The sequence below is a fragment of the Camelus bactrianus genome, chromosome 32, assembly GCF_048773025.1.
Source record: "Camelus bactrianus isolate YW-2024 breed Bactrian camel chromosome 32, ASM4877302v1, whole genome shotgun sequence".
In the NCBI taxonomy this organism is placed as follows: domain Eukaryota; kingdom Metazoa; phylum Chordata; class Mammalia; order Artiodactyla; family Camelidae; genus Camelus; species Camelus bactrianus.
Window position 1 is genome coordinate 12,223,140 of NC_133570.1, and position 26,627 is coordinate 12,249,766.

The 26,627-nt window shown below is 32.8% G+C and overlaps 1 protein-coding gene across 2 annotated transcripts in view; it reads left to right on the forward strand.

Moving 5' to 3' along the window:
* MED13L (mediator complex subunit 13L) overlaps positions 1–26,627 on the forward strand; it is a 253,953-nt gene that overhangs the window by 25,710 nt on the left and 201,616 nt on the right. For both annotated transcript variants that reach the window (XM_074356208.1, XM_074356209.1), the window contains exon 2: positions 7,108–7,345. In XM_074356208.1, the coding sequence (XP_074212309.1) occupies positions 7,108–7,345 (238 nt within the window). The remainder of the gene's footprint in view (positions 1–7,107; positions 7,346–26,627) is intronic.

The window sequence follows — 26,627 nt, forward strand, 5'->3', positions numbered from 1 at the left end:
TTATCAGTTTCAAATTCTTAACAAGAGTCTTTCCTAGAGCCATCTGTCCTTTCATAATCTGTATTAGTTGCCTTCTACACTGGTGCACAGTTCACAACCTTGAGTCATCTGATTATTGCCTGTAAGCATAGGGATTCATTTTGCTCCCTCCCATGTTGAATTTAGTTCCTAAATCTCATAACTTCTTGGTTTATTCCCTCCTTTTAGTGGGGTATACCTCCAGTAGCTTCCTGAGAAAAGGTGCGTTTTTTCTTTAAACATTTTGCATATTTTAAAATGTCTTCATTCTACTTTTACACCTGATAGATAGTTTAGATTGGCATAGATGTCTAATTTGGAATATTTTTCCTTTAGAATTTTGGAGTTATTGCACCATTACCTTCTTGCTTCAGGTATTGCTGTTGATAAACCAGAAATCCTTCTGATTTCTGATTCTTTGTATGTGACCTCTTTTTACTTTATGGAAGCTCTGAGGATCTTCTCTGTGTCTGCAGTGTGTTGAAAGTTTACAATAATATGCCTCCTATGAGTCTCTTTGAATCTGTTGTTCTGAATACTCAGCATGCCCTTTTAATCTAGAAATTCACATTTTTTTCCAAAAAAATTTTCATTAATTATTTTATTGGTCATTTCCTCTTTTTCATTTTCTGTGTTTTCTCTTTCTGAAAGCTCTGTATTTGGTTTTGAACTTCCTGGCTGCTCCTCTGATTTTACCTCCCCCCGCTCCCCTAATTTAAATTTTTGTTTATTTGCTTTCTTTTCTGGAAGAAACTTTATCTTCTAGCCTTTCTAATTGAGTTTTATCATTTTTGTCATCATTGTTTTAAAATTTCCAGGATCTCTCTTTTAGTTCTTTGTGCTTCTTTTCTGAAATAGCATTCCTGTTCTTTTGTAATGGTTGCACTGATTTATCTCTTTGAGAATATTAATGATAGATTTTTTAAGAGTTTTCTTCTTCCAATGTAGTCTTTCCTCCAGGTTGCTTTTCTGTGTTTTTATTTCTGTATTTCCTCGGTGGACTTCCTCAACTATTTAGTAATTCCTGGTTGTCTGTTCATGTTTAGTAATGATGAACTAAAAAACTGCTTGGAAGTTCTGAGTATGTGAGTGACATTTATTTCCTGTGTAATTCACTGATCTGGGTAGACTCCTTAGTTGGGGAACCTCTGTTGTTAATATCTTGAGGTCTTTCTCTTGGGCTGGTCAGATTTCTCAGAGAAGACTTTTCCAGACTCCTTTCTGGGTGATGAAAGGCTGGCTGCCAACTTTCTAGGTGCTTAGAGGGAAAAGGTTGGAGAGGGTGATTTTCGACCTTCATTCTGTACATGCTCACCTGATGTACTGTTTTCACTCTGGTTTCCTGCCTTCACTTTTGCCTGTGTCCCCCAGTCCAGATACCCTGTGTTTTACTGGTCCCAGAGAATACCCTTTCAGTGATTTGCTGGTATAAAGATGGGCAATGGGAAGGGTACCCTGGTTCTGAGTGCCTTCTAAGAGACTTTCAACCAGCTTTCCTTATTTGACCTCTTCTCTGCCTTTCAACCCTACTTCCATAGGATACAGTCAGACCCTCCATATCTGTAGGTTTTACAACTGTGGACCAAAAATAGGAAAAAAATTCCAGATAGTTCCAAAAAGCAAAACTTGAAATTGCTGTGCACCTGCAACTATTTATGTAGTATTTACATTGTTTTAGGTATTATAAATTTTCCAGAGATTACTTAAAGGATGTGCATAGGATGAAAATACTACTCCGTATTATATAAGGGACTTGAGCATCCATGCGTTTTGGTATTTATGGGGTATTCTAGAACCAACTTCCCATGGATGACTGTACCTGTGTTTATAATTTTGTATAGGTTTGATTGTAGCTCCACTTTCTCCACAGCTAAGATTGTTTACTTTGGTATAAGTCTCTTGACCTCTTGAGTATCTGCTTTTTAACTTTCAAAATCTGGATGTGCTCATCTCTACTACTACCTACCATTGTGATTTTATGATTTAAGGAAAAAACAAAACAAAACAAAGAAAGAAACTTCTTTACTGGGGTTTTTTTTTGTTGTTGTTTTGGGGGATTTGTATGTGTGTATGTGTGTGTTTTTTTGTTTTTTTTTTGTTTTTGTTTGTTTTTTTGTTTTTGAGGAATTTAAGAGAGAGCAAAAGCAGATGTGTGTGTTTACTCTTCCGTCTTTACCTGGAGCTGATTAGTTATGTTTTAACAGACGTTTTCTATTACCCTGGCTTTTTTCCTTCTGTGACTTGAGTTGAGAGGTGACTTAATATGTTAACTGTATTCTCTGATCTTCTAGAGTAGTAACTGTATCAGAGGAGGAAGTGAGGTGAGGCCGAATTGGAATTTCCTAGTCTACTTATGTTAGTCCCAAATGATCACAGTTGCCTTTTCTGCACACCATCCTAGACTCCTGCCCAAGACTGATACTAAGCTAATTGTTCTGGAGTTTGAGAAATCTTTCTTTCAACTATTTCTTGAAAACTTAAATGTTTTCTGGCAGCTCTCCTATTCCTGCTGATCATTATAAGGCATTTAATAAGGGTTCAGTCTAATTTACAAGTTGCCTTTGTTGACGGGACGTAATTAGCCTGGGCCAGGAGACTTGAACTCATTTATGATGTCTAGATCAACCATATCCCCTTACAAGATGGGAAGCTGAGATGGCCTGAGATGGAGATTTCCTAATATCATACAGGTAAATAGTTGAAAAGCTAGGACTTGAACTTGATCTCCTGGCTTCCAATCAGTAGTCTTTCCATAATACTACATCCTTGATTCCTTCTTCTCAAGTCATGTTAGTTTTACTCTATTCCATGACCTCTGAATACAGTTTAACTTTTGAGAGCCACATTGCAACTATATGCTGTTGGTCACGAGGGATCTGAATGCAATGGGTCAGTGCAAATAAGTGACCTCCACTGGGAAAATTTATCAGCTCATTTCCTACGTATAGTAGCTAAAGAATAGGACATTAAGAATCAATACAAATTTTCTTTAAATACATTTATACCATAAGAAAGTGCAGTTATCCTGATTCTGTTGTAATTTGGTTAACTAGAACCATTCTGAATTGAACTTCTGTTTAGGCCAGGGGAGTTTCTGTCAGTTAAGTATAGTTTCCTGAGGACCTTGACTACCTGTACGTTGGATATCAGCCATTGCTGAGAAAATTTCCCTCCAGTCTCTCTTGCTATTGGAATAGTTATTTTCTTGGTTTGTTATACATATTCTCCAAGAATTAGCTTGTACAGATGCAATCTTATAGTGGTAACATGTAAAAGAAGGCGTATGATCGAAGTGAAATTTTAAGTCTCTTCTGTTTATGGGATGGTATAGTGGGACTCATAATAGTTTTCTTGGTACCTCAGGAAGAGTAAAGAAGGATTCATGAACTTTCCTAAATTAGAAAGTGTTGCCATGAGCTCTTGTCATTGCTAAACTGAGTTGATGACAATTTCTTTGTACTATTTTATAATCCTCTAGGGCTAATTTTTACCTTTAGCTATATGAAGCACCATGGCAGAGTGGAAAGAATTTATGCTTGAAATTCAGTTATGCTTTAAATCCAGTTATATTTGGGACCTGCCATTTGCTACCTATGTTGTTATGGGAGACTTACTTAACCTATTTGAGTTCTAATTTCTTTAGCTGTCTGTTTGTGAAGATTAGAAACAATATATGAAAACTCTAGTATAGTGCCTCATATTGGAAATTATATGTGAAGACACTAGTATGGTGTCTGGTATTAAACAGGTGATGAATAAATGATATGCAGTACTGGTTTTGTTCCTTGTATATTTTATCTTTTTTGATTTTATGTTTTGAAAACCATATAATCTTAAACTTGAACATAAATATGGATTGTTCATCTTTGGCAGTGAGAAATAATTGCACTTGGGGGATAATTTGCATCAAGAAATATTTTAAAGAGTTGCTTCAAGAATTTTGAGTCTTGGAAATGTACATTTGTGAGAAATTGGGTCAATATAACTTTGTGTGGGTTTGATTTTTAACTATGAACATGATCATAGTGTATGAGGACACATTTTAATATCTAATTGAATATACATCCATGATAGGAATTTTTCTTCTTGGATGAAGTGTTTCAGTCTTTTTTCCTCTTATCAAATATTAATTCAAAATTTAAAGCGAAGTCTTTGAACCTTCATTTTATACTTAGTTATCTCTGTTAGGCTTGAATGGCGTTTCATTGTTAAATTTTCCAATGAAGACTGGTATGATGATATTTAATTTTATCTTTAAGGTAGAGGGATAAATTGTTTTAAAATAATGGGACTTTTTTTAGTTCTTCTGGCTGAATTAGCTGTGAAGAGATTAAGTTCGTAGTCTTGATGTTGTGTGTCACTTGCATTTGTGTTATATCACTTGCTAGAACAACTCTATAAAGATACAGAGCAGGTGGCAGCAGCTTCCTTTTACCACTGAGACCATAGAAGCACTGATAGGAAGTTAGTGGAAGTGCTAGGATTAGGAAACCATTTTCCTGAATCAAAGCCAAATATTTTGTCTGTTGAACCATGGTGGGTGTTACACAGGTGAAAGTATTCTAGTGAGTAAATTGCTGTTTGTAGATTTTCTGGGGGACTGACTCACCTGATGTTTATATCTCTGACATATCTTAATTTTCCAACCTGTTAAATATGGTAAATGTGAATATTAGTGATCACATTTATTGGTATATTTTTAATTCTCCCTCTTTTCCTCCTCTCACTTCCTCAAGATCCTAAGGCACAGAAAGCTTAGGTGTTAATTAGAAAAGTTAGTTTTCTACTTAACTTTTCTGATTTCAACGGCCCCCTCTTAGTCTTTTAATTTAGTTTTCTCTTTGGCATTTATTTAAAAATTCATCTTAGGCTTTCTGATTAAAACATCCACACACATGGCTTTTATTTGAAAAAATGAACTTGTATGATAGAAAAACACACAAAGGATGTGAACAGACAACTAAAGGGAAATAGTACTGCTAATACTGCTAGTAATGGTAACAGTATCTGTAATTTTTGTGATGTGCCAGGAACTGTCATAAGTGCTTTCCATATATACTAACTCATCTACTGTCTATGAATACCATTATTCTCATTTTACCCTGAGGCAACTGAGTGACAAAGATTAAATAATTTGCTAGGTACTTACTACTTAGAGCTAGTGAGTATATATAGAGCTGGGAATCAAACCCAGGAAGACTGGCCCCAGGTTATATTTATCAAATATATGATAATGATTTCCTTTAAGTAGAAAAGAGACTACTAAATAGTATAGCATTTTATTAAATTGGCAGGTATCTTAAATGATACGCAGTTTGGGAGGAGGTTATTTATATTGGTAAGACTAACAAAAAGCAGTATGATGGCACTCACCTGTGAGTCCTAAAGTATTCATATTCTCTGATAGTTCTATGTCAAACAATCTCTCCTAAGGAAATAATCAGGAAAATAACAATGTTCAAGGATGTTCATCAATTATAGTAATTATAATAGTGAAAAAGAGAAGATTGTCCAGTTATTATGAAATGAATCATTTTCTACAGTGAATAGAATATTATGAAAACATCAAGAATTGTTTTTGAACAATAATTAGTGATATATAAAATATTTGTAAGTGAAAAAGCAAAATATAAAAGCATGCAATATGATTCTAGCTTTAAAAATGTACAGAAAAATAGGAAGTACATACTTAAGATGCTAATAATTTCTGCTGTGATTATGGGAAATAATTATTTCTGACATAATTAGTTTACTTTTGCTATTTATTTTTGTACTTTTTCATTGACTGTATTGTGCTTTTATAGTCAGAGGAAACCAAATGGCACAAAGAGTAAGCCTAAATGCTCCGAGAATCAGCTTTCAGAAACTAAGAGTATTCATTAAAAATTAAATTTACATTTTCTCATAATGTGAAAGGAAAAGTTAGTGAATTTCAGACACTTTTAGTTTGTATATTATTATTTTTGGAATCATTTTTTTTAAATGGAGCTTTTTTGGGGATTGAAGAAAATTGGTATATTTTTCTTAAATGTGTTCATTATAGTGATTGTTTTAGCACTTTAAATTTGTTTCAGTTTTATTAGTAGAAAATATGGTTATTTTTCTCCCCTGTGGTACTTATTTTTGAAAAAACAACTTCTTGACAAAAGTTACTGACTTAGTGGTGGTGGGAGGTTGGAGAGGGGGAAGATGAGTAAAGATTAAATGCAAGGGACACATGGACTCTTTGATACAGAATTATATTGTGAATCAGTTTTACTATCAGTTTTGAATACATAGTTATAGTTTATAGTTACATAAAGAATTCAGCTCCATTTGTGTTGAAACAACTTTGAAGTTTAGTTCCTTTTAACTTAAGATTAAAAACAAATTTAAAATACAAATGTATGTAAAGGAACAAAGATACAGGATCTGCTCTTCACTGGTTTAAAGTTCCCAAGTTTTAAAGTGTGTGTAAAAAGCCGAAGACCAAACTATGTTATGGAATTATTACAGAAGTAAAGCTTTTCTGTGTACTGCACGTTAAATAACATGAATAAATTGCCAATAACTTTCTATCAGTTTTACTAGCAGGTTATTTTGGCTTTCATAATGAAGCACTATGGTACTGCATACTGTTTCCCTGATTAAAAAGGATTTAAACTGTAGCTTCTGAATGGGAAGAAATTGTGAACATTCATTGAAAGAAATTATTTCAATTGTACAAACTTATTTTTTAAACTCTTACCTGAGTTCTAAATATAATTTATGACTTAAATAAGGAATAATAATATAGAAAATAGCTTGATATTTAGGGACTTTATAGCAAATGTTTAGGTAGTAAGTGGTTCAACAAGAAGTGATGATTATCTGTTTGCTGTTTTTTGGTGTTTAATTTAAAGAACTATGTCAAAATGAAAAGAAATGAAAATTTCCCCCCTTAAAATCAGAGATTGACATACATTCTTCAGTGGGAGAAATCTTATGACATGAGGTGTACTGTAAATATTTATTTTAGCAAATTTGTTTATCTGTATGGAAGCCTGTTTTTAGTGTTCATTAAGTGAAAGGAACAGTCAAAACTATAGTAATTTTCTTGTCTTTTTCCAGGCGGAACTCACGGGAATCAAATGGCGTAGGTACAATTTTGGAGGGCATGGGGACTGTGGACCCATAATTTCAGCCCCAGCCCAAGATGATCCAATCCTGTTAAGTTTTATCCGCTGTCTGCAAGCCAACTTGCTGTGTGTATGGCGTCGTGATGTCAAACCAGATTGCAAAGAGTTATGGATATTCTGGTGGGGAGACGAACCCAACCTAGTGGGTGTAATACATCATGAACTACAGGGTAAGTTTTTTCTTTTTTGTTTTTAACTTATTTGCATTGTATACTTTTTGAATAGTGATAAATTCTGAAGAGATTGAGACCTGCTGAGAAGAAAAATCCAAATGTTTAATGGGTGTGTGTCAAAAGGAACATCCTCATTCTCACCCCTCTTCTTCCCACCCCTGTTTTTTCCAAATTCTCTTGTCCTTTCCCAGTCATGCTTGAAATCGGAACCTTGTGAGCCACTCTTCAAGGAAAAGCATAGTGTCCTCCTGGGTGTTTGGGTTGTAATTGAGGCTAAAATCCACTGTTATAAAATGATAGTGAAATGTGAGTCAGTGGAATGAGTTTTTTTTTCCTTGGACTGTGGCTGTTTTGGTTTATTGGCAGTTGAATTCCAGTGGAAAATTACGAAGTGTTAATAGAAACTTAATGCAAGCCTTATTGGACATAATTATAAGATGACATCGGATAGTATTTTGAAGAAACATTAATATAAAGGATCTTCTCTGATTTTGACATAACAAGTTTTCCTGTGCTTTGTTCCTGCTTTTTATGTAATTAGGTGATTCCTGGAAATATTTGCTCCAGTGTTGCCTATTTTTAAATTTCATGTTATGTCTGATATCTGGAAACTTTGAATTAATGTAAGGTTCATTATTCTGAGTTGCTTTTTGTATTTACCACAGATTAATAACCAGAGGCAATTTTTTATAAATATTCTTTGAATTTCTAGTAAAAAAATTTTCACCTCTTCACCTAAACGTTTTCCATCTAAAGAATTTTTCTAAATCAGGACTAATTCTGATCTTTAGTTAGGGTAGAGTATTAACTCTTTTTGACTTAGTCTCCTAGAGCCAGCTTTTATTGTGTCTAAATTACTCTATATTTTGTTAATTTGTAGTTGAAAATTTCAGATAGTGTTTGAAATATTTTGTTAGTTGATACGCTTAATTTTTTTTTAAAGGAAAGAGTAAAACTAACTAATGTATTTAGTTGAGGGTCTATTCTAAAATGTCTAAATATGCCTAAAGGATTTCTTGCCAGTTTCTGCTTGACACCTTCCTAGCTTTTCTTTGCAGCCATTTTTTAAATTTGTGATATCTCCTGCCACAACAGCCAGAGGGCAGTAAACCACAGTGGACTAATTGAGCTGTTTACTTTATGTTCCATTTGTTCAACTCAAACCTTTCTCCCATAGTTTTTAGAGTATTTGGTTTATAAGTATAAGAACCTGTTCTGGGTAAGATTGCTTACTTAGCTGGCTAATTAGCAAAATCTCAGAATTATACACATCTCAAAGCTCATTTCATGTAGTTAGTGAACTCAGGTAAAATTAGTTTTAAACATCTGATTTCTGTATCAGAATTTAAAAAATAAAACACCTCCTAGAAGATACTTATAATATTTGTATTTGTCCATGTAAGTACCAAAACATATTTTTTTGTTCTTTTAAAATTTTTTACACATGTAGTAGAGAAATATGGCATTTTTGTTTGCTTTAGTTTCTTCTTCATTTTACATGATTGTTTCTGACTCTTAATCTCCTATTTCTCTATACTATACAGATCCCTTGTGTTTTAACTTTTTGGTCTGGTCTTAATTTGTTGGCAGCATAAATCATCATTTTATAATGATGATGAAATCAAACCCAACTGTTATTTAGGCTTATTTAGTTGATGTGTGGAGTAAAGTTATTTATCCATACCAACAAAGCACATGATCAGTGTTCCTAGAAATAATTTAAGTTGTTTTGTTATTTTTTATGGACCTTGTTACTGAGTTAACAAAAAGATGTAGGCTATTTAGATTTTTTATGGTTCCTTTAGATTGCATATGCAGACTAATTTGTATATTGTGTTTTTGTGGTAAAGAATTAAACAAAGGTTAACTTCTTTTAAATTCTTTTAATAAATACAGAAATACTACATTTTACTAAAGCAAAGTTTTAATATTTTGTGTTTGTAATGTATAAATGGAAGTGGTATCATGCTGTTTTGTAACTCAGTCTTTTTCACTTAACAGTGTCTTGTGAATGTTTTTGCACAAGAATGATTACTTTTTAATTTTCTTTCCTATTGAGTCTGGAAATGGTATAAACTGTTTATTCTTTTGCATGCCACCAGGGAAATATCACAGTGAGGCAACAATCATAACTTTGTTAAGTACCTCTACCCTTTTTAATATGTTGAATTTATGAAAGTTATTAGATCGAAGCACATGAAGTGTCCATTTCTGTAGGTTAAAGTGATTGAAAGGGGTAATTTTTTTGTTTCACCCTAATACAGGAAAACATTTGAAACTTAATTAGAAACATGAGTGGCATAAAGACAACTTTGTTACCAGTGAGAGAGAATATGACAGGTAGAGTAATCATGAAAAAAGGATACAAAGGGAATATTTTAATTGGTAGTATTACAAATTCAGGATATTTTGGAATCTGTTTCATTCTCTAGTATATGTAAGAGTCATTTCATTTTGGCTAAAATGAACTTTAATGGAAACTTTTTAACATTAAGCACAGTGGTACCATTCTTTATATTACAGGGACATCTTTCTCTTCCTTAAAATGCTTTTTAGTTGTTATTAGACTTTTCCCTTTGTCATTACAGTGTACCCCAAATAGCATACTACTGAGAAACCTCACAAAGCACCATCTTATATTTAAATGCATAAAGTAATCCCTATAGAAAGAGAATAATCCTATAGGATACACAGTTTTAAATTAAACTTTTGTTTAAATGCTTAAAATTACTGTGAAATAGTCTGCTAGAAGACTAAGACACATTTCTAACCTGTTCCTGTCACTTGGATAAGCACTTTTGGGCTTATGTTTGGGGAATTGCTGTTTATATTGTATGGCATAGTGGTTCAGAAATTGGGCTTGGGTTTGAATTCCCTGTTTGATCACTTGCTAGCTGTGTCTCATTGGTCAAGTTATTTAACTTTCTTGTGCCTCAGTTTCCTCTCTCTTCAGTTGGGTTGTAAGTAAAAAAAAAGTACTTAGAACATCACAGAGAATAGGGTATAAGACAAGTTCATAGATATGTATAATGCAGAGAACAGTAAGTATTTAAGAGAAATATTGTAGATGGACTACTTTTCAAATGAGCAGACATTCAGTTCCAGGACTAATGCATAAATAAGTGTTCTATAAACTTATAACAAGAACACTGTGAGCCCTAGTGAGAAACCTTGGTTTCTGGTTCATTTATTTAGCCTTTGTTAGGCAAGAGTTGGGATCAGTCTGGATATGTAAAATGAGTCCTTATCCTTGAGGAGCTTATAGTCTTACCAGCGAGGTAGCTAAGTGAGTCTGTAATTATGGTAACAGTGGAGTACTCTGCAAATGATTAAGTTGGGGATCTTGTAGAACTGTCAGATTCAACCTCAGGGAGCAAAGAATAGGAAGACAGTGGTAAAGCCCCAAGTTGGTGAGACTTGAGGTGAGTCATAGAGAATAAATATGTTATCTGGGTTGGGATGGAACTTGTACTAGTCAGAGGAAGAAGTAGCCTCTAAAAGGGCCTGCGGACAGTGAATAAATTGTGGGAAAGACAGAGAGTAGGGTACGAATAAGTGAGATAGCTGGGAAAGATTGAAAGACTGGAAACGTGGGTAGTAGTGTGGATACATTGAAGCAAGGGTGAGGAATCTGGACTTAATCTGATAGGTTTTGAGGAATAGTTGTAGGTTCTAATCAGGAAAGAGATATAATTAGAAAGATTATACACAAGATGAATATGCACAGGAAGACCATAATATTGTAATATATTGTTTTATTCTGAATTGAGCTATGAACTTAAACATGCTGTTTAGTTTAGGATACAGAGTTATTTAAATTAAAAAAATCAGTGATTATTACTGAACTTTATATTGATAGTCTTTGCCAATTTAATACCTTTTCTCTTTTTGTTTGACTGAATTCTTTCCCACATTTTCAATTTGAATTTTAGAGATTAATATAGGATGCTAAATTGACTTCTTCTTACCTACCAAACAAAATCATTTTCTAAACATAATCTTCTGGCCATTTCATTGCCTATTAGTCAGAAATGGGAAAGACATGCAATCCTGAAACCCCAAGATGGTACAAAGAACAAGTACAGACTTCAAGGGATTGGAGATGGCTTGACCCAAAACATTGAGTCCCTGATCCAGTAGAAGTATCAGATATAGTTTAGTAGTATATGTGATTAATAATGTTTGTTGAATGAATGAACGAATGGAATCTATATTTTATAATTCTGACATAGTTTGTACTCTTATAAGGTTGACTTATAATAAATAGGCATCAAATTTTAAGTGATTTGATAATGTGAGATTGAAATCTAGTTAAAATAGGCATTATTATTTCTATTTTTAATTCTCAAAGAGGTATAAATATCCATTTTTTTGATATATGTTCTATAAAGAAATTTAACTGTAAATATACACTGTCTGCAATTTTCAAATTTATCTTATCTGTGTTGTCCCCTTTCCTTTTGCTTATTACAGATAGACATGTAAATTATAATGGGAATACCTTTGCCCACCTCTAAAAAGTGATTGTCCCAATATCAGTATTAGAAATCTTAGGAATTGGCTTTACTGTCAGTATAGGGGCAGATTGGCAGTTGTTACCTTTTGTTGTTGTATTTAGTTATAAGTATTGCTTTTTTCCATTTTTTATCGTGCTGCTACCTATGCCAGGAGGTGTGGGCCACTGCAAAAGCAGCATTAGACTTTAGAGAGCTAGGAGAAATGAATTTGGTTTTGTGACATTTACCAGTGTAAGATAAATTAAGACACTCTAATACTATTGTTTATGCCACTGAGCTGATTGCAGCCTTTGAAAGAAGTGGGAATTTTGTAGGAATGGAGAAAGACTGAAAGAATGGAGAGCCAATTTGCTATTATTATGATCTGCATATATAATCTCAAATGATGGGATTAATGTAACCTTTGTTTAGATACCTCCAAGGAGGAGCTTAATCCCCCCCCAACTTTTTGTTTTGAAAAATATTTACAGATACAAACACACACACGCACGCACACACACACATATATATATACATATACCTTTTTTTTCTGGCTAAACCCTGTTAAGGTAATTTGTAGACTTCATGAATCTTTACCCTTAAATACTCTAGCATGTATCTCCTATAAGAATGTGGGACTTAAAAAAAAACCATTGTATAATCATCATACTCAAGAAATTTAACATTAATATAATTAAATTATCTTGTATTCGATCTATATCCACATTTCAGCTTTCCCAATATGAAAGGCCTTTTATAGCCCCCTTGTCCGATCTAGGATTCAGTCAAGGATCACATGTTGCATTTAGATGTCTTATCATTTTAGTCTCCCCTAGTTTAGAATATTACCCAACTTGTCTTTTTGTGTGTGTGTGTGGGGGGGTGCCCTTCAATGATTCTGATGTTATTTGAAGGGAGCAGGTCATTTGTCCTGTGAAATGTACTATATTCTAAATTTGTTTCCTGATGGTTAGGTTCAGATTAAACATTTTTGGCAAGAATATTGACTAGGTGATGGGTACTTTTTGTGGCATCACACTGGAGGCACATCATGTCATTTTCTCCCAATATTCATCCGACTAAGTTTGATTGCTTGGTTAGGGTACTGTCTGTCAGATTTCTCCAGTGTAAAAATACTCCTTTACTTTTGTAACTATTAATTAAGTAAATTTGGGACAAAGCTTTGAAACTGTGTGATGATTCTTTTCTCCAAAAACTTTAGCTTGAGGAAAAACTTAACTTTGATCCTATTTAAAAACAACAGAAAACTTCTTGAATCATCTGCTTTTACACAAGCAGTTAAAAGATCAGATGAAGACTGTTCTTAAGTCCTGGGAAAGGTGGGGGGGGGCAGAAGAGAGGAGAAGGGAAGAAAAGCATTCAACATCTAGCAAAGGCAAATTATGATGATAAAGCCGGACTCTGAAAATTAATAGCCACTTACTGCTTAGCATACTAAAAAGAGAAATGTCGACATTGAATTATCTAAAAATCATAGACAGTTAAGTATGTATGAACATATTACCGTGTATATGTATCATATAGTCTGACTCTTCAGTTGATTTTTGGTGATTCTGATTATCTTTGACTAAATCAATTTTAATTAACATTATAAATGGATTTATTCTCAATTGAAATAAAAAAGAATTGCTTTCTGTGAAAGTAATGGCCCTTTTATATATAAAACTAGCAGGAATGAAATTATCTTTAGGTAAATGTCATTAGTTTGAAAATTTCTTCTGGAGAGAAAATCTGATCACTGACTTTCTACCCTTTTTTTATATCCTTTTTTTTCATTATTGATGGTCAATTTATGATTCATTAAAATTAATCTCAGACTAAATTGAAATATAATTTTTACATTGTTTGCATTTACTTATTTTTCAAGTATAAAAATCTGATGATTTTGAAAACAGATGATTTGTAGTATTTTATGTATCAACACTTAGATGGAGATTTTATTACATGGGGTTAATAATTCTTGAGATTGTTAACACCATGCACCTGAAAAGTAAACTGTAACTTTCATATTTGCTATTATTCCATGGATAATAATAGAAAAATACATTTGTGTTTCAAGAGAACCACACACTTTTAGGGAAAAAAACGTACCCAGTGCTAAATGGTAGATCTAAGTATTTATAAAGTAATATTCCATGTTTTTGCTGAAATCTAAATTATTCAAATCTTGATATAAAGTTTGTGATTTTTAAAATAATTATGTATGTTATGTTATATTTTCCTGTGTTCAGTTTTGAAAGAATTAGTTTGCTAATGCTATAAAATAGTAATAGTTTTCATTGTCTGATGCTTATTCAAATAGTGTTTAATTACTGAAATATTAGATTTAATAGAAAATTAGAAATTTTATCCTTAAAAGGGAAAATACTTATTAAGACTTTGGTAAGCAATAAATTTGCATTGTAAAATTATGGAAAGATCATAATGACTTCAGAATTTTTTCATATGAACGATAAGAAAAGATCTAATTGATTAGATGGAATTATTAAGCTATATGTGCTTGAAATTGAGAGAATAAGCTAAAGTCTAACTTTCGAAAGTAAATAATAAATTGATGTGTTACCACAGGCAACTTACTGAACCATGTAATTAGTTTTTTTCTATGAAAAATGAGACATTTGTATTGAGATTGTAGTGAAATAGCATGTAAAAGGGCATATGTTTAATGATATGAAAATTAAACAATTGGTAAAAAATTATAATCTAAAGATTATTGCTTTAGGGAAAAGTTAAATCTAATCATTTGGGGGTTGGAGATTAATGTTTTGGTAAGTATAGGCATTATGGTCTAATATTTGCATCGATATAATAAAGTCACCTACCTACTCCAAAGTAAACCTGAGTAAAAACCCCCTAGTAATGAGATATTAAAGTCACCACTGCAAGTAGTGTTGAAAATTAGGCCTAAAAGTAGGTAAACTGTTATTTAATGTTACAGCTTTTTTTTGGGGGGGGGCTTGATATTAGGTTAGTAATGAGTATATTCCCAAATGTTGTTCTTTAATAGAAAACTTTAAGATTTGATAAGATTGTATAAAGATTTCTTTGCCCAGTAAAACAAATTCTTTGTTTTCTCTTGTTTAGAGAGATTGATCTAAGAATCTGAATGTGGTAAATTGGAGAAAAAGTTAATGTATTAGTTGAATTTAAAGACCTAATCAACGGGGGAGGATATAGCTCAAGTGGTAGAGCACATGCTTAGCATACCCAAGGTCCTGGTCCCCAGGACCTTCCTCTAAAAACAAATGAATAAATAAACCTAATCACCCCCACTCAAATAAAGTATAAAGGCCTAATTAATTAAAGAAAAATTATGTATTTGAATCTTGATTGTGGTGATTTCATAGATGTATACATCTATCAAAATTTGTCAAATTATACACTTGAAATATGTGTAGTTTATTGTACAGAAATTATACTACAGTAAAGTTGTTTTAAAAAAACAAAAATTGAATAATATAGAGATAAAAATTTACATATATAGAGAACAATACCTATACCATTTGCTACAAAATTTACAAGCAAATTCTTTGCTGGCACATTCAGATGGCATCAGGTCAGTCTTAACTATTTGGAGTATTTTATATAAGTGATGAAATAAAATGTCTAAAATGAAACTGGAGGGTTTTTGTTTGTTTGTTTGTTTTTTTAAGGGAAAAAGAAAGTGGGAGTGAATCTTGGTGGGTTATCATTGAGAGGATGCAATGAGTGTCTTCTCCCATTTATTGAAATTAGCACACCCAGAGTTGAAATCAGCACACCCAAAGGAAGACTGAAGCTTTGAAAAAGTCCATGACTTACTAATGTCTCTAGTTGTAGTGGAACTCAAACCCGTTTCTTGTACCTTTTAAAATTAAAACCGTTGTTGACTGCAAAGCTGTAGATAACATGAATCTACGTGATTGTGCCATATAAAATGAATCAATCAAATTTACCATACCATTTAAAATAAAACCTATGTAACTGTTAGAATTCTATTTATATCTAATCAAATCCATTTCCTGAACTTACAGAAAGAACACTGGCTTGCATAATTCTGGACAAAAGTCTTTTTTTTTTTTTTTCAATTTTTAATGTTTTCTATGATACTTGGCAAATGTTAATTCCAGTAATGTCAGCTCCTACATTTAGTCCAGATCCTCTAAACTGAGTGCACACCAAATTGATAAAAGTGAAGTAAAAATAAAATAAATAAAAATAGTTTGGGAGTCATAGAAATGTGACATAAATACAACAACACCTCTGAATATTTAGACTTGATAGAAGATTAGCATTTGCTTTTATAGTCTTACTGAGATAACTGAAAAGCTAGAATTACCTATCTGTTCTTATTAGCGGTCTTTCCCCCCCCCCTCCTTTTTTTTTTTATCATAGGGCCAGATCTTGAAAAATCAGAAATATAAAAGAACAGGGTGACTGTTACGTGAAGCAGGAGATGGTTGCATAGACTACCATTTATTTAAGTTACATGGTTTCTGGACCTGTTGATATTATACTAGACTAAACCAATTTATAGGCATCTTAACTTGTGAATAGTCGCTTGGAAAAGTGTTTACAAATGTTTCTGTTTTGTTTTGTTTCCTGATGCTTGAACAAATCGTAAATAGAACTTGGTGTAGATGTACTCAGCCATAAGCCTTACTGGGAGCTGAAATTTTTTATTCTGTATAAAAAATATTTTAATGGCAGAAATAACACATGAATACGCTTCTTCTCCCTCCTCCCAAAAGATCCCAAAGGTTTAGAAATAATTTAAACACTAGAGAATTATGAAATTGGATTCTGTTGCTTTAAATATCTCATGCCTAAGCTGTCCTGATGCTACCTGAAGAGCCTGTCATTGAATATGATTATTACTAGTAAGTGTTGGATAATTTTCTTTACCACTCCATCTTTGTAAATATTTTTGAATAATTTCCCATATAAACCCAACATTGATAAAATGCACTCTTTGTATAATTGGGTCTTGTTTTGATCCTGGCTCTTTGATATTGTGATTTGGCAGTGAGTTCGACAGAATAAGCATTATCCTCTTGAGGCCCATCTAGGATTGAACTAAAGGGCTTCTGCAATATCCACATGATCATACAATTAGTTTTCTTTTTTTTTTTTGGTGCTGTGATAGTGTAACTGAATATGAGCTGGTTGCCAGGGTGTTGTGGTAGAGTAATACCCTGTGCTTTGCAGTTAGTCATGCAACAAAACTGGCTTGATTTCAAAAAATTTAAGAATAAGATAAAAATTGAATAAAGATAAGTGTCTTATAATAAAAAAGATTGTGTGTATACAGTGGTAAAGTGAAGGATGGAGCATTCACAAATTTGTCACTAGAAGTCTCTTTCTCTTATTAATATAATGTCATATGCAAAATACATTCCATTTAAAAAATTACTTTTATTTATGGCTTTGCTAGCCTTGGGGGGCATAAGGCTTTTTGCTAATCTTTTTGAAGACTTTCTCTCTGCCATCAGTAGGAAATAAGTAAGTATTTGTGGAGTGACTGCCTGAATAAGGAGTGTCAACTTCGTCAAGATGAGGTCTCTTAAGATTTTTTTTCCACTGATAATCTTGGGCTTGTTTAAATGTAAGCAGTTTTGATATTTGCTGTTTATAAGAGGGCATGTTATTCATATTGGAATATAGTCTAAAAGAAAAATTTAGATATATCAGTTCAGTTTCAGGCAATACATTTTTATTTTAGAAGTAGCCTGCTAGATACTAACAGTGAAAAGGATGCCTGCCTTGGCATCCTTGGACAAATTACATAGAACTCTGATGTTTACGGAGGAAATAACATTTGTTGACAATGACTCATTATTATGGAAAAATGTATCATGCCATTTATTAGTTTCATGAAGAGTGTAACAAGGAGTGACTCTTGATTTGAGTAGCAAATCTGGGGCTGGGGCAAGTATCCCCACTGCTGCAGTCAAAGTTTCATTAACCAGAACTCAGCCATAGCCCTCAAACATACTGAAATACACACTTCTCCCCTTTAACCCATTCTCAGTAAGCAGAAACCATTTTATAAAAAAGATGAGATGACTTAAATACAGCATTATCAGCAATAAGTCCCAGAATGCACAGATGTCAGTTTGACAGGCAGTATGGTCGGGGCAGTGAGCTAGAGGATACTCGGGGCAAAAACATTTTCATAGGATGTCCTGGAGTCAATACTGATTCAGCTCAGTTGCCCACACATTTAAATTTATCATGTTTGTAGCAGCAATAAAATAATGTATGAGAGGGTGTTTTAAAAGCATTCTTTGAGCTTTATAAAGTATTACAACTGTTTAATGATCTTTTATATTTAGTATTACCACCGTGCATTTATTCAGCAGATATTTATTGAGCCTATGTTGTTTTAGGTGCTGTGCAGATACTGAAATGAATTAGAAACATACTCTGTTTTTCAGAAACTGACCATCTAATAGGGGGAGATAGCATAAATTCAAACAGCATTATTACACATGTCCTGAGAAGTGCACACAGTATTACTGGAGTTATTTGGAAGGACTCAGAGCTTTGAGGAAGAGTTGATTGTTGAGCTGAGCCTTAAAGAATGGGTAGAATTTGGGTATTTGGATATATGACCATGTCAGGGTACGAACATTTCAAGAAACTGCATGTGTAAAGATAGAGTGGGAAAGTTTGGAGTATTTATTAGGGAAGAGTTGAAGATGAGAAGTTGATTGAAATGGCTTATTTGTGCCTGATGGTGATGGAGCTTAAACACTAGGCTAAGGAATTCGGGCTTAATAGATGGTTGGGGGTTTTGAGAGTTTTAGGTAGGATAAGATGAGAAGTTCGCTGTAATATAAACTGTACCGGGGGCAGGACCTGCATCTGACTTTGCTCATCATTGTAATTGCAGGACCAGCATAATTCCTGGCATGTATTTGTTGGATAAATTAATTAGTAAATGAGTGAATGTAAGAGAAGTGAATATAAAGATTGTCAGTCTAGCGTCATTGCACACCATTCCGAAGTCCTCCTGCTATTCTGGATCACATAGGAAAACATGCTGTTATAGAAGACTGTTTTAAGTAAAGTGCATGACCACATCTGAAAGACTTTCTTGATGTATTGATTTCTTTTTAACTGCATGTGAAAAAGACAGTGATATAATTTTCTTCATGTTTTTGGGTAACTGCCTATTTTTTAATTTTTATTTACTTTGTATTCTGTAGTTTAATTTAAAAAGTTCTAGTAAACTTAATTGAGTTATTTTCTATAAGTTATTTTTATTAGAGTTGTAGACAGCAGGTAGTTTAGGCAGTTGGCAAAAAGCTTGTGTTCTAATTGCCGTGTAGAACAGGGTCTATGAAAGAGAACTACTTACGAGGTTAAAGTGTTTGATGATACTTCTGTGTCAGCAGTCTTGTTAACTTTTTAAATATAACATGGATTGAATGACCTTGGCTATCCTACATATATTATAAATTGCTAGCCCAACAGTAGAGTTCATATTTGCTGTGTAGAAATGGTTAGCCAATATTGCTTGACTGAAGCTCTCACTGGAAACTACATGTTTCACTATAGAATCAAATTGATTGAAAGCTTTCATTGAGCTTTCTCACCCTGAAATCTTGAAGTAATTGCTAATCTCTTTAAATATCATGTCTATAGACTACATGATAAAATGAGTTAGTATGTGATTTAGGCAAACATTTACAATGAAATCCTTGATAGATTTTTTTTAGTGTCAGTATACGTCTTTTGTTCTTTTGTTATAAAGATAGTCATTTGGTTCCATCTACATTCTAAATATTTAAGATAGCAAGTTAGTACTTTGTAAGTTCTATAATTATAAAACGGCATTTTTCAAAGACTGTTAACAAAGTTGATCTGTCCCCTCCAAAGATGCTTGCAAAACACACTCCCGCACATACCCGCAATTACTTGAATTTCCTGTATTGGTTGAAATTTCATTTGGCAGCACATGGAATGCAGCCATGTCTCCTAGAGGATGCTTGAAGAATCCTTCCATCATCAGTGAATCACACCTTGACTAGGAAACATCTATCGTTCTCTTTTTCCATTTGTAACCTTAGCTCAGCTGGCATTCAGCGGAAGTATAGGTCATGGATTGTCGATTACTCCCTTCTGTTCACCATCACATATCACAAAATGAAACAGGTCAGGAAGAAATTTACCATTCTTTTGTTACCATTTACCTTTGGAAAGGTAGAGACCATAAGTATGGTAAGTAACTAAAAATAAGAGTGTTCATACTATGCCTCTACCTGTGACGTGTCATTAGACACAAGTCATTTAAATTTGCTTTGACTTTTATTCTTGCCTATAATATAATATGGGGATTACAGCTTCATTTTATGATACAATATGAAGTGAATATGAAAAGTTCATAGATATAAATGTTACATAAATGCATTTCATAGTCATACTTTTCCTTTAATAAACTCCACTGTCAAAATGTTTAAATCTTTATGAGCTTATTTTTACAATTGTAACTGACTATACTTCAATTAAAAAAAAATACAATTCATAGTTTTGGTCAGAATTTCTACTTGTAGATAAAATTTGAATTCGTTTTCACCTGGCATTGTCAGTATTATCTTAGTTAAATTATATGTAGCCATTTGATTTTTTTAAAAAGTGGTCTCTTATAACTGACTATTTTTTTGGCTTTGGCAGTACAAGGATGACTGATAATATCCATGCCTGTGCTGAAGGGATTTTAGAACAAAAAATTAAAATTGTGTCCCTTACTGTTTTAAGTAGGGATTGTGGTCTAATCCTTGAAAATTACAGTAAGTGTATGGTTAATAATCAATTGACCAGAGTACTTTGGACTTTTTATTGAATATTGCATGTAGAGCATTATCAAGAATATTTGGTTAATGAATGCAAAAAAAAAAGAATATTTGATTAATGAGGATTATTATAAGTACATGTTGCATGCCATAATAAGCCTATTTCTCTTTCCACATTTGGTTTTTTATTTGCAGAATAGTTTTAATTTAGGCTTACTGTTCCTAATTTTATAGTAGTCATAAACTAAGAATGGATGATGGTTTGAAATAGTTATATGTTGGAACTAGGAACCAGACAATAATCAGATATTTATAGTTCACTTATGTGCTGGGCATCATGCTGGGTGCTTGAGCTGGAAAATAGTTCTGGGCTTATTTTTTTCTTTCTGAATCTTAAGTCATTTACAGGGAGAAATTTAAGATTCTCTGATTTGTTTTTGCACCTTGTTTTGTGATTATTAAATTCATCTTTATTTACTATATAGAACAGATTTAGTAACGAAATAAATAAGTAGCAGTCTTTATCATCTTGAAACTGTTTATTAGTTGAACACTAGAGAGACTGCAGACTAAAGCCACTGACTTTTTAGTTCAGTAGTTAATTAGTTGAGATGCTTTATTTAAATAGCAGAACTCACAGCTTTTCCTAGCTTTTTTAGTTTTCCTAAGGTTTAAGTATTGTGCCTAAAAATTTACCTGGTATCTTACTTGGTTGATTAATACTCAGATGTATGGACTATAAAATTTAACCTCTGCCAGTCTAGATATATCAAAGCAAAAAACCCTTTCATTGTTTATACCCTCCTTTAAAAGTGAGTCTATGTATTTAGATGGCCTTCTGAAAGAAGTGGGGAGTATGGATGTCAGCTGTATAAATAATGAGTTCATAGTTTGCTCTTGGAAATCTCTGAGTGGAAGAAAATAGAGTTTGGGAAAAACATTCACTGGAATGATAATTCAGATTATTGTTTCATGGAGATTTTAAATGACCCTCTGATTATTGAATATTTATTTTGTGAAAAAATTCATCAGTTATAATAGCACTAACAAGCTAGGGTAATTGATATATTATAGTTTTAGCCTATAAAGGTGGCTTTACAGATATTTACTATTTCACATGAAAAGATGTTTGACGGCTGAACTTAATTTGAGAAGAGATTTCTGGAGTTCATTCTTTAGGCATTAAAAGGTTGAATACTTTTTGAAGAAGAACTGTGGTTCAATTTTGGTGTTAACATTTTTGTCTCAAAATTATTTTGCCTTGGAAATGATGTAAATTTGAAATTACAGAAATTTAATTTACAATCAGTAGATGAAAGTTTGGTTTGGTGGTGGTTGTTGGTTATCCAGAGATTTTAATTTGGGTCACATAATGAATATAAAAAAATGAATCAATCTCCATATTTATACATCTTTTTGTAAAGAAGTCCTAAAGATGATTTAAAGATTCATAAAATGAATGAGTTGGTGTAGAAATCTGTATTTTCTTCTGAAATAAATTTATTTCATCATTTTTATATTTGTAATAGTGATCTGTCTTAAGTTTATTCCCTAAATAGTTTGTCATAATACTGGAACACTGGTAAAAATAGACATCTGCCTTTATCCTTAACAGTTTGTTAGATTTTTTTTATAAATGTGACAGAAATGTGTATTACACTAATGACATAAATATAATTTAAATTTAATTCTTTATATTTATGAGTAGATACCTTCTTTATTTCATTTTCCTTGATTATATACTTTTAAAATTAAATATAAATTAAAAATAAGTTATTATATATAGGAAGGAAAAAATTTTAATCCTATCTCTTTATTATTAATATTCTGTCTACTTCCAAAATATTTTGAACTGACTAAAATGATGTATGGAATTGACCATTATACTTTAAATATCCATTGACACTTTCAGTCTAATCAGTAATCCTAAAGGTATACATTTGTTTAGATCCTTTAGAAATTATGTATATATCCAATGCATTTGTGTTCCTTTTATAATTGAAAAAGTCTTTAAGGGTATCCTTTGTGAGCTTTTGGATTTCTCAAAAGAGTGAAGAAAATATAAACTACCAATGAATTCTAAATGTAGTCAGTTCTTTGGAAAAATCAGCGTTAAAGTATTTTACTGCTAGTCTAAGTGCTTTGTAAAATGCTGATAAGTACTCTGTTAAATCACAGAATTTGTCTTGGGTTATTTGGAAAAGAAATTTGATACTGGAGAGTCTTTCACAACTTCATTATTTTCTCAAAAGTGTAGTCTTAATGTCATAAAAAAAAAATGCTGGTGTCTTAAGTATGGAACTTTTCTGAAGGCTGAATTTCTGGAAAATGCCAAAAAGTACACAGAGTACTGAACTGTGAATTCCAGAGTTAGATTAAAGGCATGTTGGGTATAAAAAGTATGTTTTTGTTGTAAATGTTGGCTAGTGGACATAATTATAATTGTTGGCATTACAGGATTTGCTTTCAAATGCCTGTTGTTTTGAACAGAGTAAAAACTGATCCTCACTTTGTTATATTTGGGGGCAGTGGCTAATAATTACCTAATGTATTAAATAATAGATTTAAAGAGAGTTTTTTTACTTCTAGAGCTAGATTAAAGTTAAGATTAAAGGTGCTAGCTATTAAGAAAATTGGAAAAAATTAAAACCCCATCTTTTATTCTGTGTTTTGGCTTTAAAAAAGTATTATTTGAGGTAAATTTGATCACTGAATGCCCCTGGGTTAAAATAAAATTCAGTACCTCCTAAAATAACCTGGCAAAGGTTTAGTTAGAAAAAGGCTGATTAGGTAATTATCTTATCAAATCTCTTTATATTATCTTTCATGTTTGTAGGCAGAGGGAAGTATAGAAATCACTTCAACAAGCATTTATTGAATGTTAGGCGCTATGTTGTGTGCTAGGAATGACATAGTTATTGCCTTTCAGGAGCTTGAAATATATAATTAGTTACATTTTTTCAGAAATTTAATTAATGAAAACCTGAATTTAGGAAATTGTATTTTTATGTAGTTCTCAGGAGCCTGTGAGGTTTTAGTGAATTTTTTCTGTCCTGGTGTGTCTTTTTCTTTATTTAGTCCTCAGGTATTATGGTACTTTGAACATGGGCCAGATAATATTCTAGGTATTTGACATTTGCTGGTAAATTGAACAACTCAGTTCTTGATGTCTCAGATTTATTCTTTAGTAGGACAGTTAGATAAGTACACAATACAGTGTGGTAAATGCTCTGATAGGGATAGTACTTTTAACTCTTTTCATGATTTTTCCTCCTCCAAGTTCTTGTTCCTGCTGTGATAGTAGGCATTTGTTTTTTCTGTTTAAAATGTTTAGCCAGTTAAGGTTTTTTTCAGTTTTGCCTTTTGTAAGATGCCATTACCTTGGGATGATAGAATGATGAGCTAGACATGATTTTTGGTTTTTTATTTTTTGTGGGAGGAGGATGATAGGACTTTACTAGTCTTATGTTTGAAACTGAAGGGGCATATAGTTATGATTCAAGACAGCTAAATTTGCAGGTCCAAAATATAAAATTAAAAAAAAAATTGCTTAGGTTTTTATATTCTCCTGCGTCCCAAGTTTGCTTTTTCATGTTGTGTACTTATTACAAGAGACAGATGCTTTTAAAAACTCAACTTCTCTCACCAGGCTCTTGCTTCTTTCCTACATAGGTTGTTACTTTCATCTAGGTGGATAGGCACCCAAGCAACCTCTTAGTCATGCTCGTGTATTGTGCTGTCTTTCTTGGGCAGTGATAACCTTCAGAGGGTGAGAGCAGTCATTTCAACCTAATTGAGTGATGGTCTTCAATTAATTTTCTATAAAGCTAAAAGTTAAGACTTCCCAAGTTATCAGTTTTGTCAAAAAATTAAAGCATTCTTCGAGTGGAAGACAAGTGGATGTTGCCCAAAGTTTTTTGTCTTTAGTATCAACTTTGCTGTTATATATTATTTGATGCGTTTTTATATATTACACATACCAGATCTCCTTGCTAGTTAGATACATTTTTGTTGAGGATTTTCAGTGTCATATCATAGTAATAGCACGTTAGTCTTGCTACAGTTACTGACTCTCAAACCACCAAATTTCTCTTGACCGGCTGTACCTCTTACATTGAATAGGATGTTTGTTGAGTATGGCACACAGGAGGATGGATTCAGTACTCGGCGTGGCTGCCTGCTTCTTACATTGACCTGTAAAGTGACCTTTCATATTTTCCCCCAGTATTTACCTCACCAGTCAGTACATGTTTAAATTAAACATGGTGTTCTGCAGCCTTTGCCACAGTTTTCACTTTCTCCAACTGATTTAAGACCTTTTCATAGCTTTTTCCAGAAGCATCTCTGTCCCTTTCTTTCCTGAGCCAAATGTTGATTCTTAAAGGTGCTTAGGTGGTAATAGGAGTGATGGTGATAGAATTTCAGCTTGCGTGTTGAGAAGGGTGTGATAAAGAGAAGAGGAAGAAGTAAGTTTGGAAAGGTAGCTCAAATCAGATCATGGGGGACCTTGAAAGGTGGTTTAAGGCATTCCCACCACTCAGTAGACCATAAGCAGGGATTCGTCAGAGTCTTGAGCAGTTAGAAGGATTACTCTGGGCTGCAATATGTTAAATAAATTGGAGCAAGAGAGTTGTTGGTAAGAAGAGTATCAGGAATCTGTTCTCTTTCTGGGTGAAATATGAGAGCCTTTAAATAGCTGTTTTGTATATTTTTAATCACATCTGTTTTTTGAATCTTTAATATTGAATTTATGTGCAAGTTTTAATTTATTAATAAAATTAATCAACCTGAAGTGTAGGGAAAGAGGCTGGATCCACATTTTATCTATTAAGCATACATCAAACAATTAGTCTTTCCTAAATACTGTGTTAGGCATTGTGGATCTAAAAGTAAGAAAGTTATGATCCCAGCACTTTTTGGTTTTTGTATTTTAATGGGATCGAGAAGCTGAATTAAAGCTAACTCCCATGTTTCGGGGCTTATTGGATATGTGGTGGAGGAGGCGACTGGATGGGGGGAGTGGTTGAGGCTGAAAAGATAGGTAGATGAGTATCAGATTGTGTAAGACTTCCTTGACTTTATCCTTTAGACAGTGGACAAAGCCTTTGAAAGTTATATGGAATGCGAGGTGGTCTCAGGTTTCTCTAAGACTGCTGAGAAAAATAGCTTGTAAATACGCATTTGTCACTTCTGGAAGAAAGATATTAGGCAATCTTCACTTAAAGGAGGTATTGATTATCATTTACACAACTTCATTTGTGGGTAAAAAAGAACAAAGATCATACTATAATATGCTAGATTATTGAGCATAACTAAGGCAAAAACAAAGTATTTTTAACTGCTCCCCTCACCTGAAAAACCTTTTTATCGAAACATTTAAAGAATTAACCTATTATTAGTTCAGTTTGTATATATGTATTTATAATGATATCCTTTGAAATTTTTATGTAGATTTTGATAATTTGTAAATTAAGAGTGCTCCAAAAACATTAGGATACACTATTTGATAGCCGTTGTATGAGAACAGATTGGTTGTTGGCATACATTCTCAAATAAGGTAGCTTGAATTTACTTTTATCAGTCCAATAAATGCATACATCTATGGGGCAGCAAAGACTATTATGTATGAGGATCTTTTTTAGTGATAAAGCAGTACAGAGCTAACCAAATGTACTCTTTGGCCACTTTATAGAAGTTACAGTGAGTTAGGAGGTTTTTAGGTATGGTGTGGACTGGGCTGTTTTGTTTACTTTTGAACATGTTGAATGAAGTGCTTTTGAGCCAGCCATTCTTCCTCATTCCTATCTAGGTTGTTTGAAGGAGACCAAGAGAAGCTGTTACTGAAAATCATATTTTTCTTAGACATTGCTGGTACCTAAATAGGGGGAAATTTTACTGTTACTTATATTACATCTAAATTTGAGATGAATATGAATATAGTATTGACATTTTGATTCTGTATTAGTTTAGTTTTTAGTTAGTATT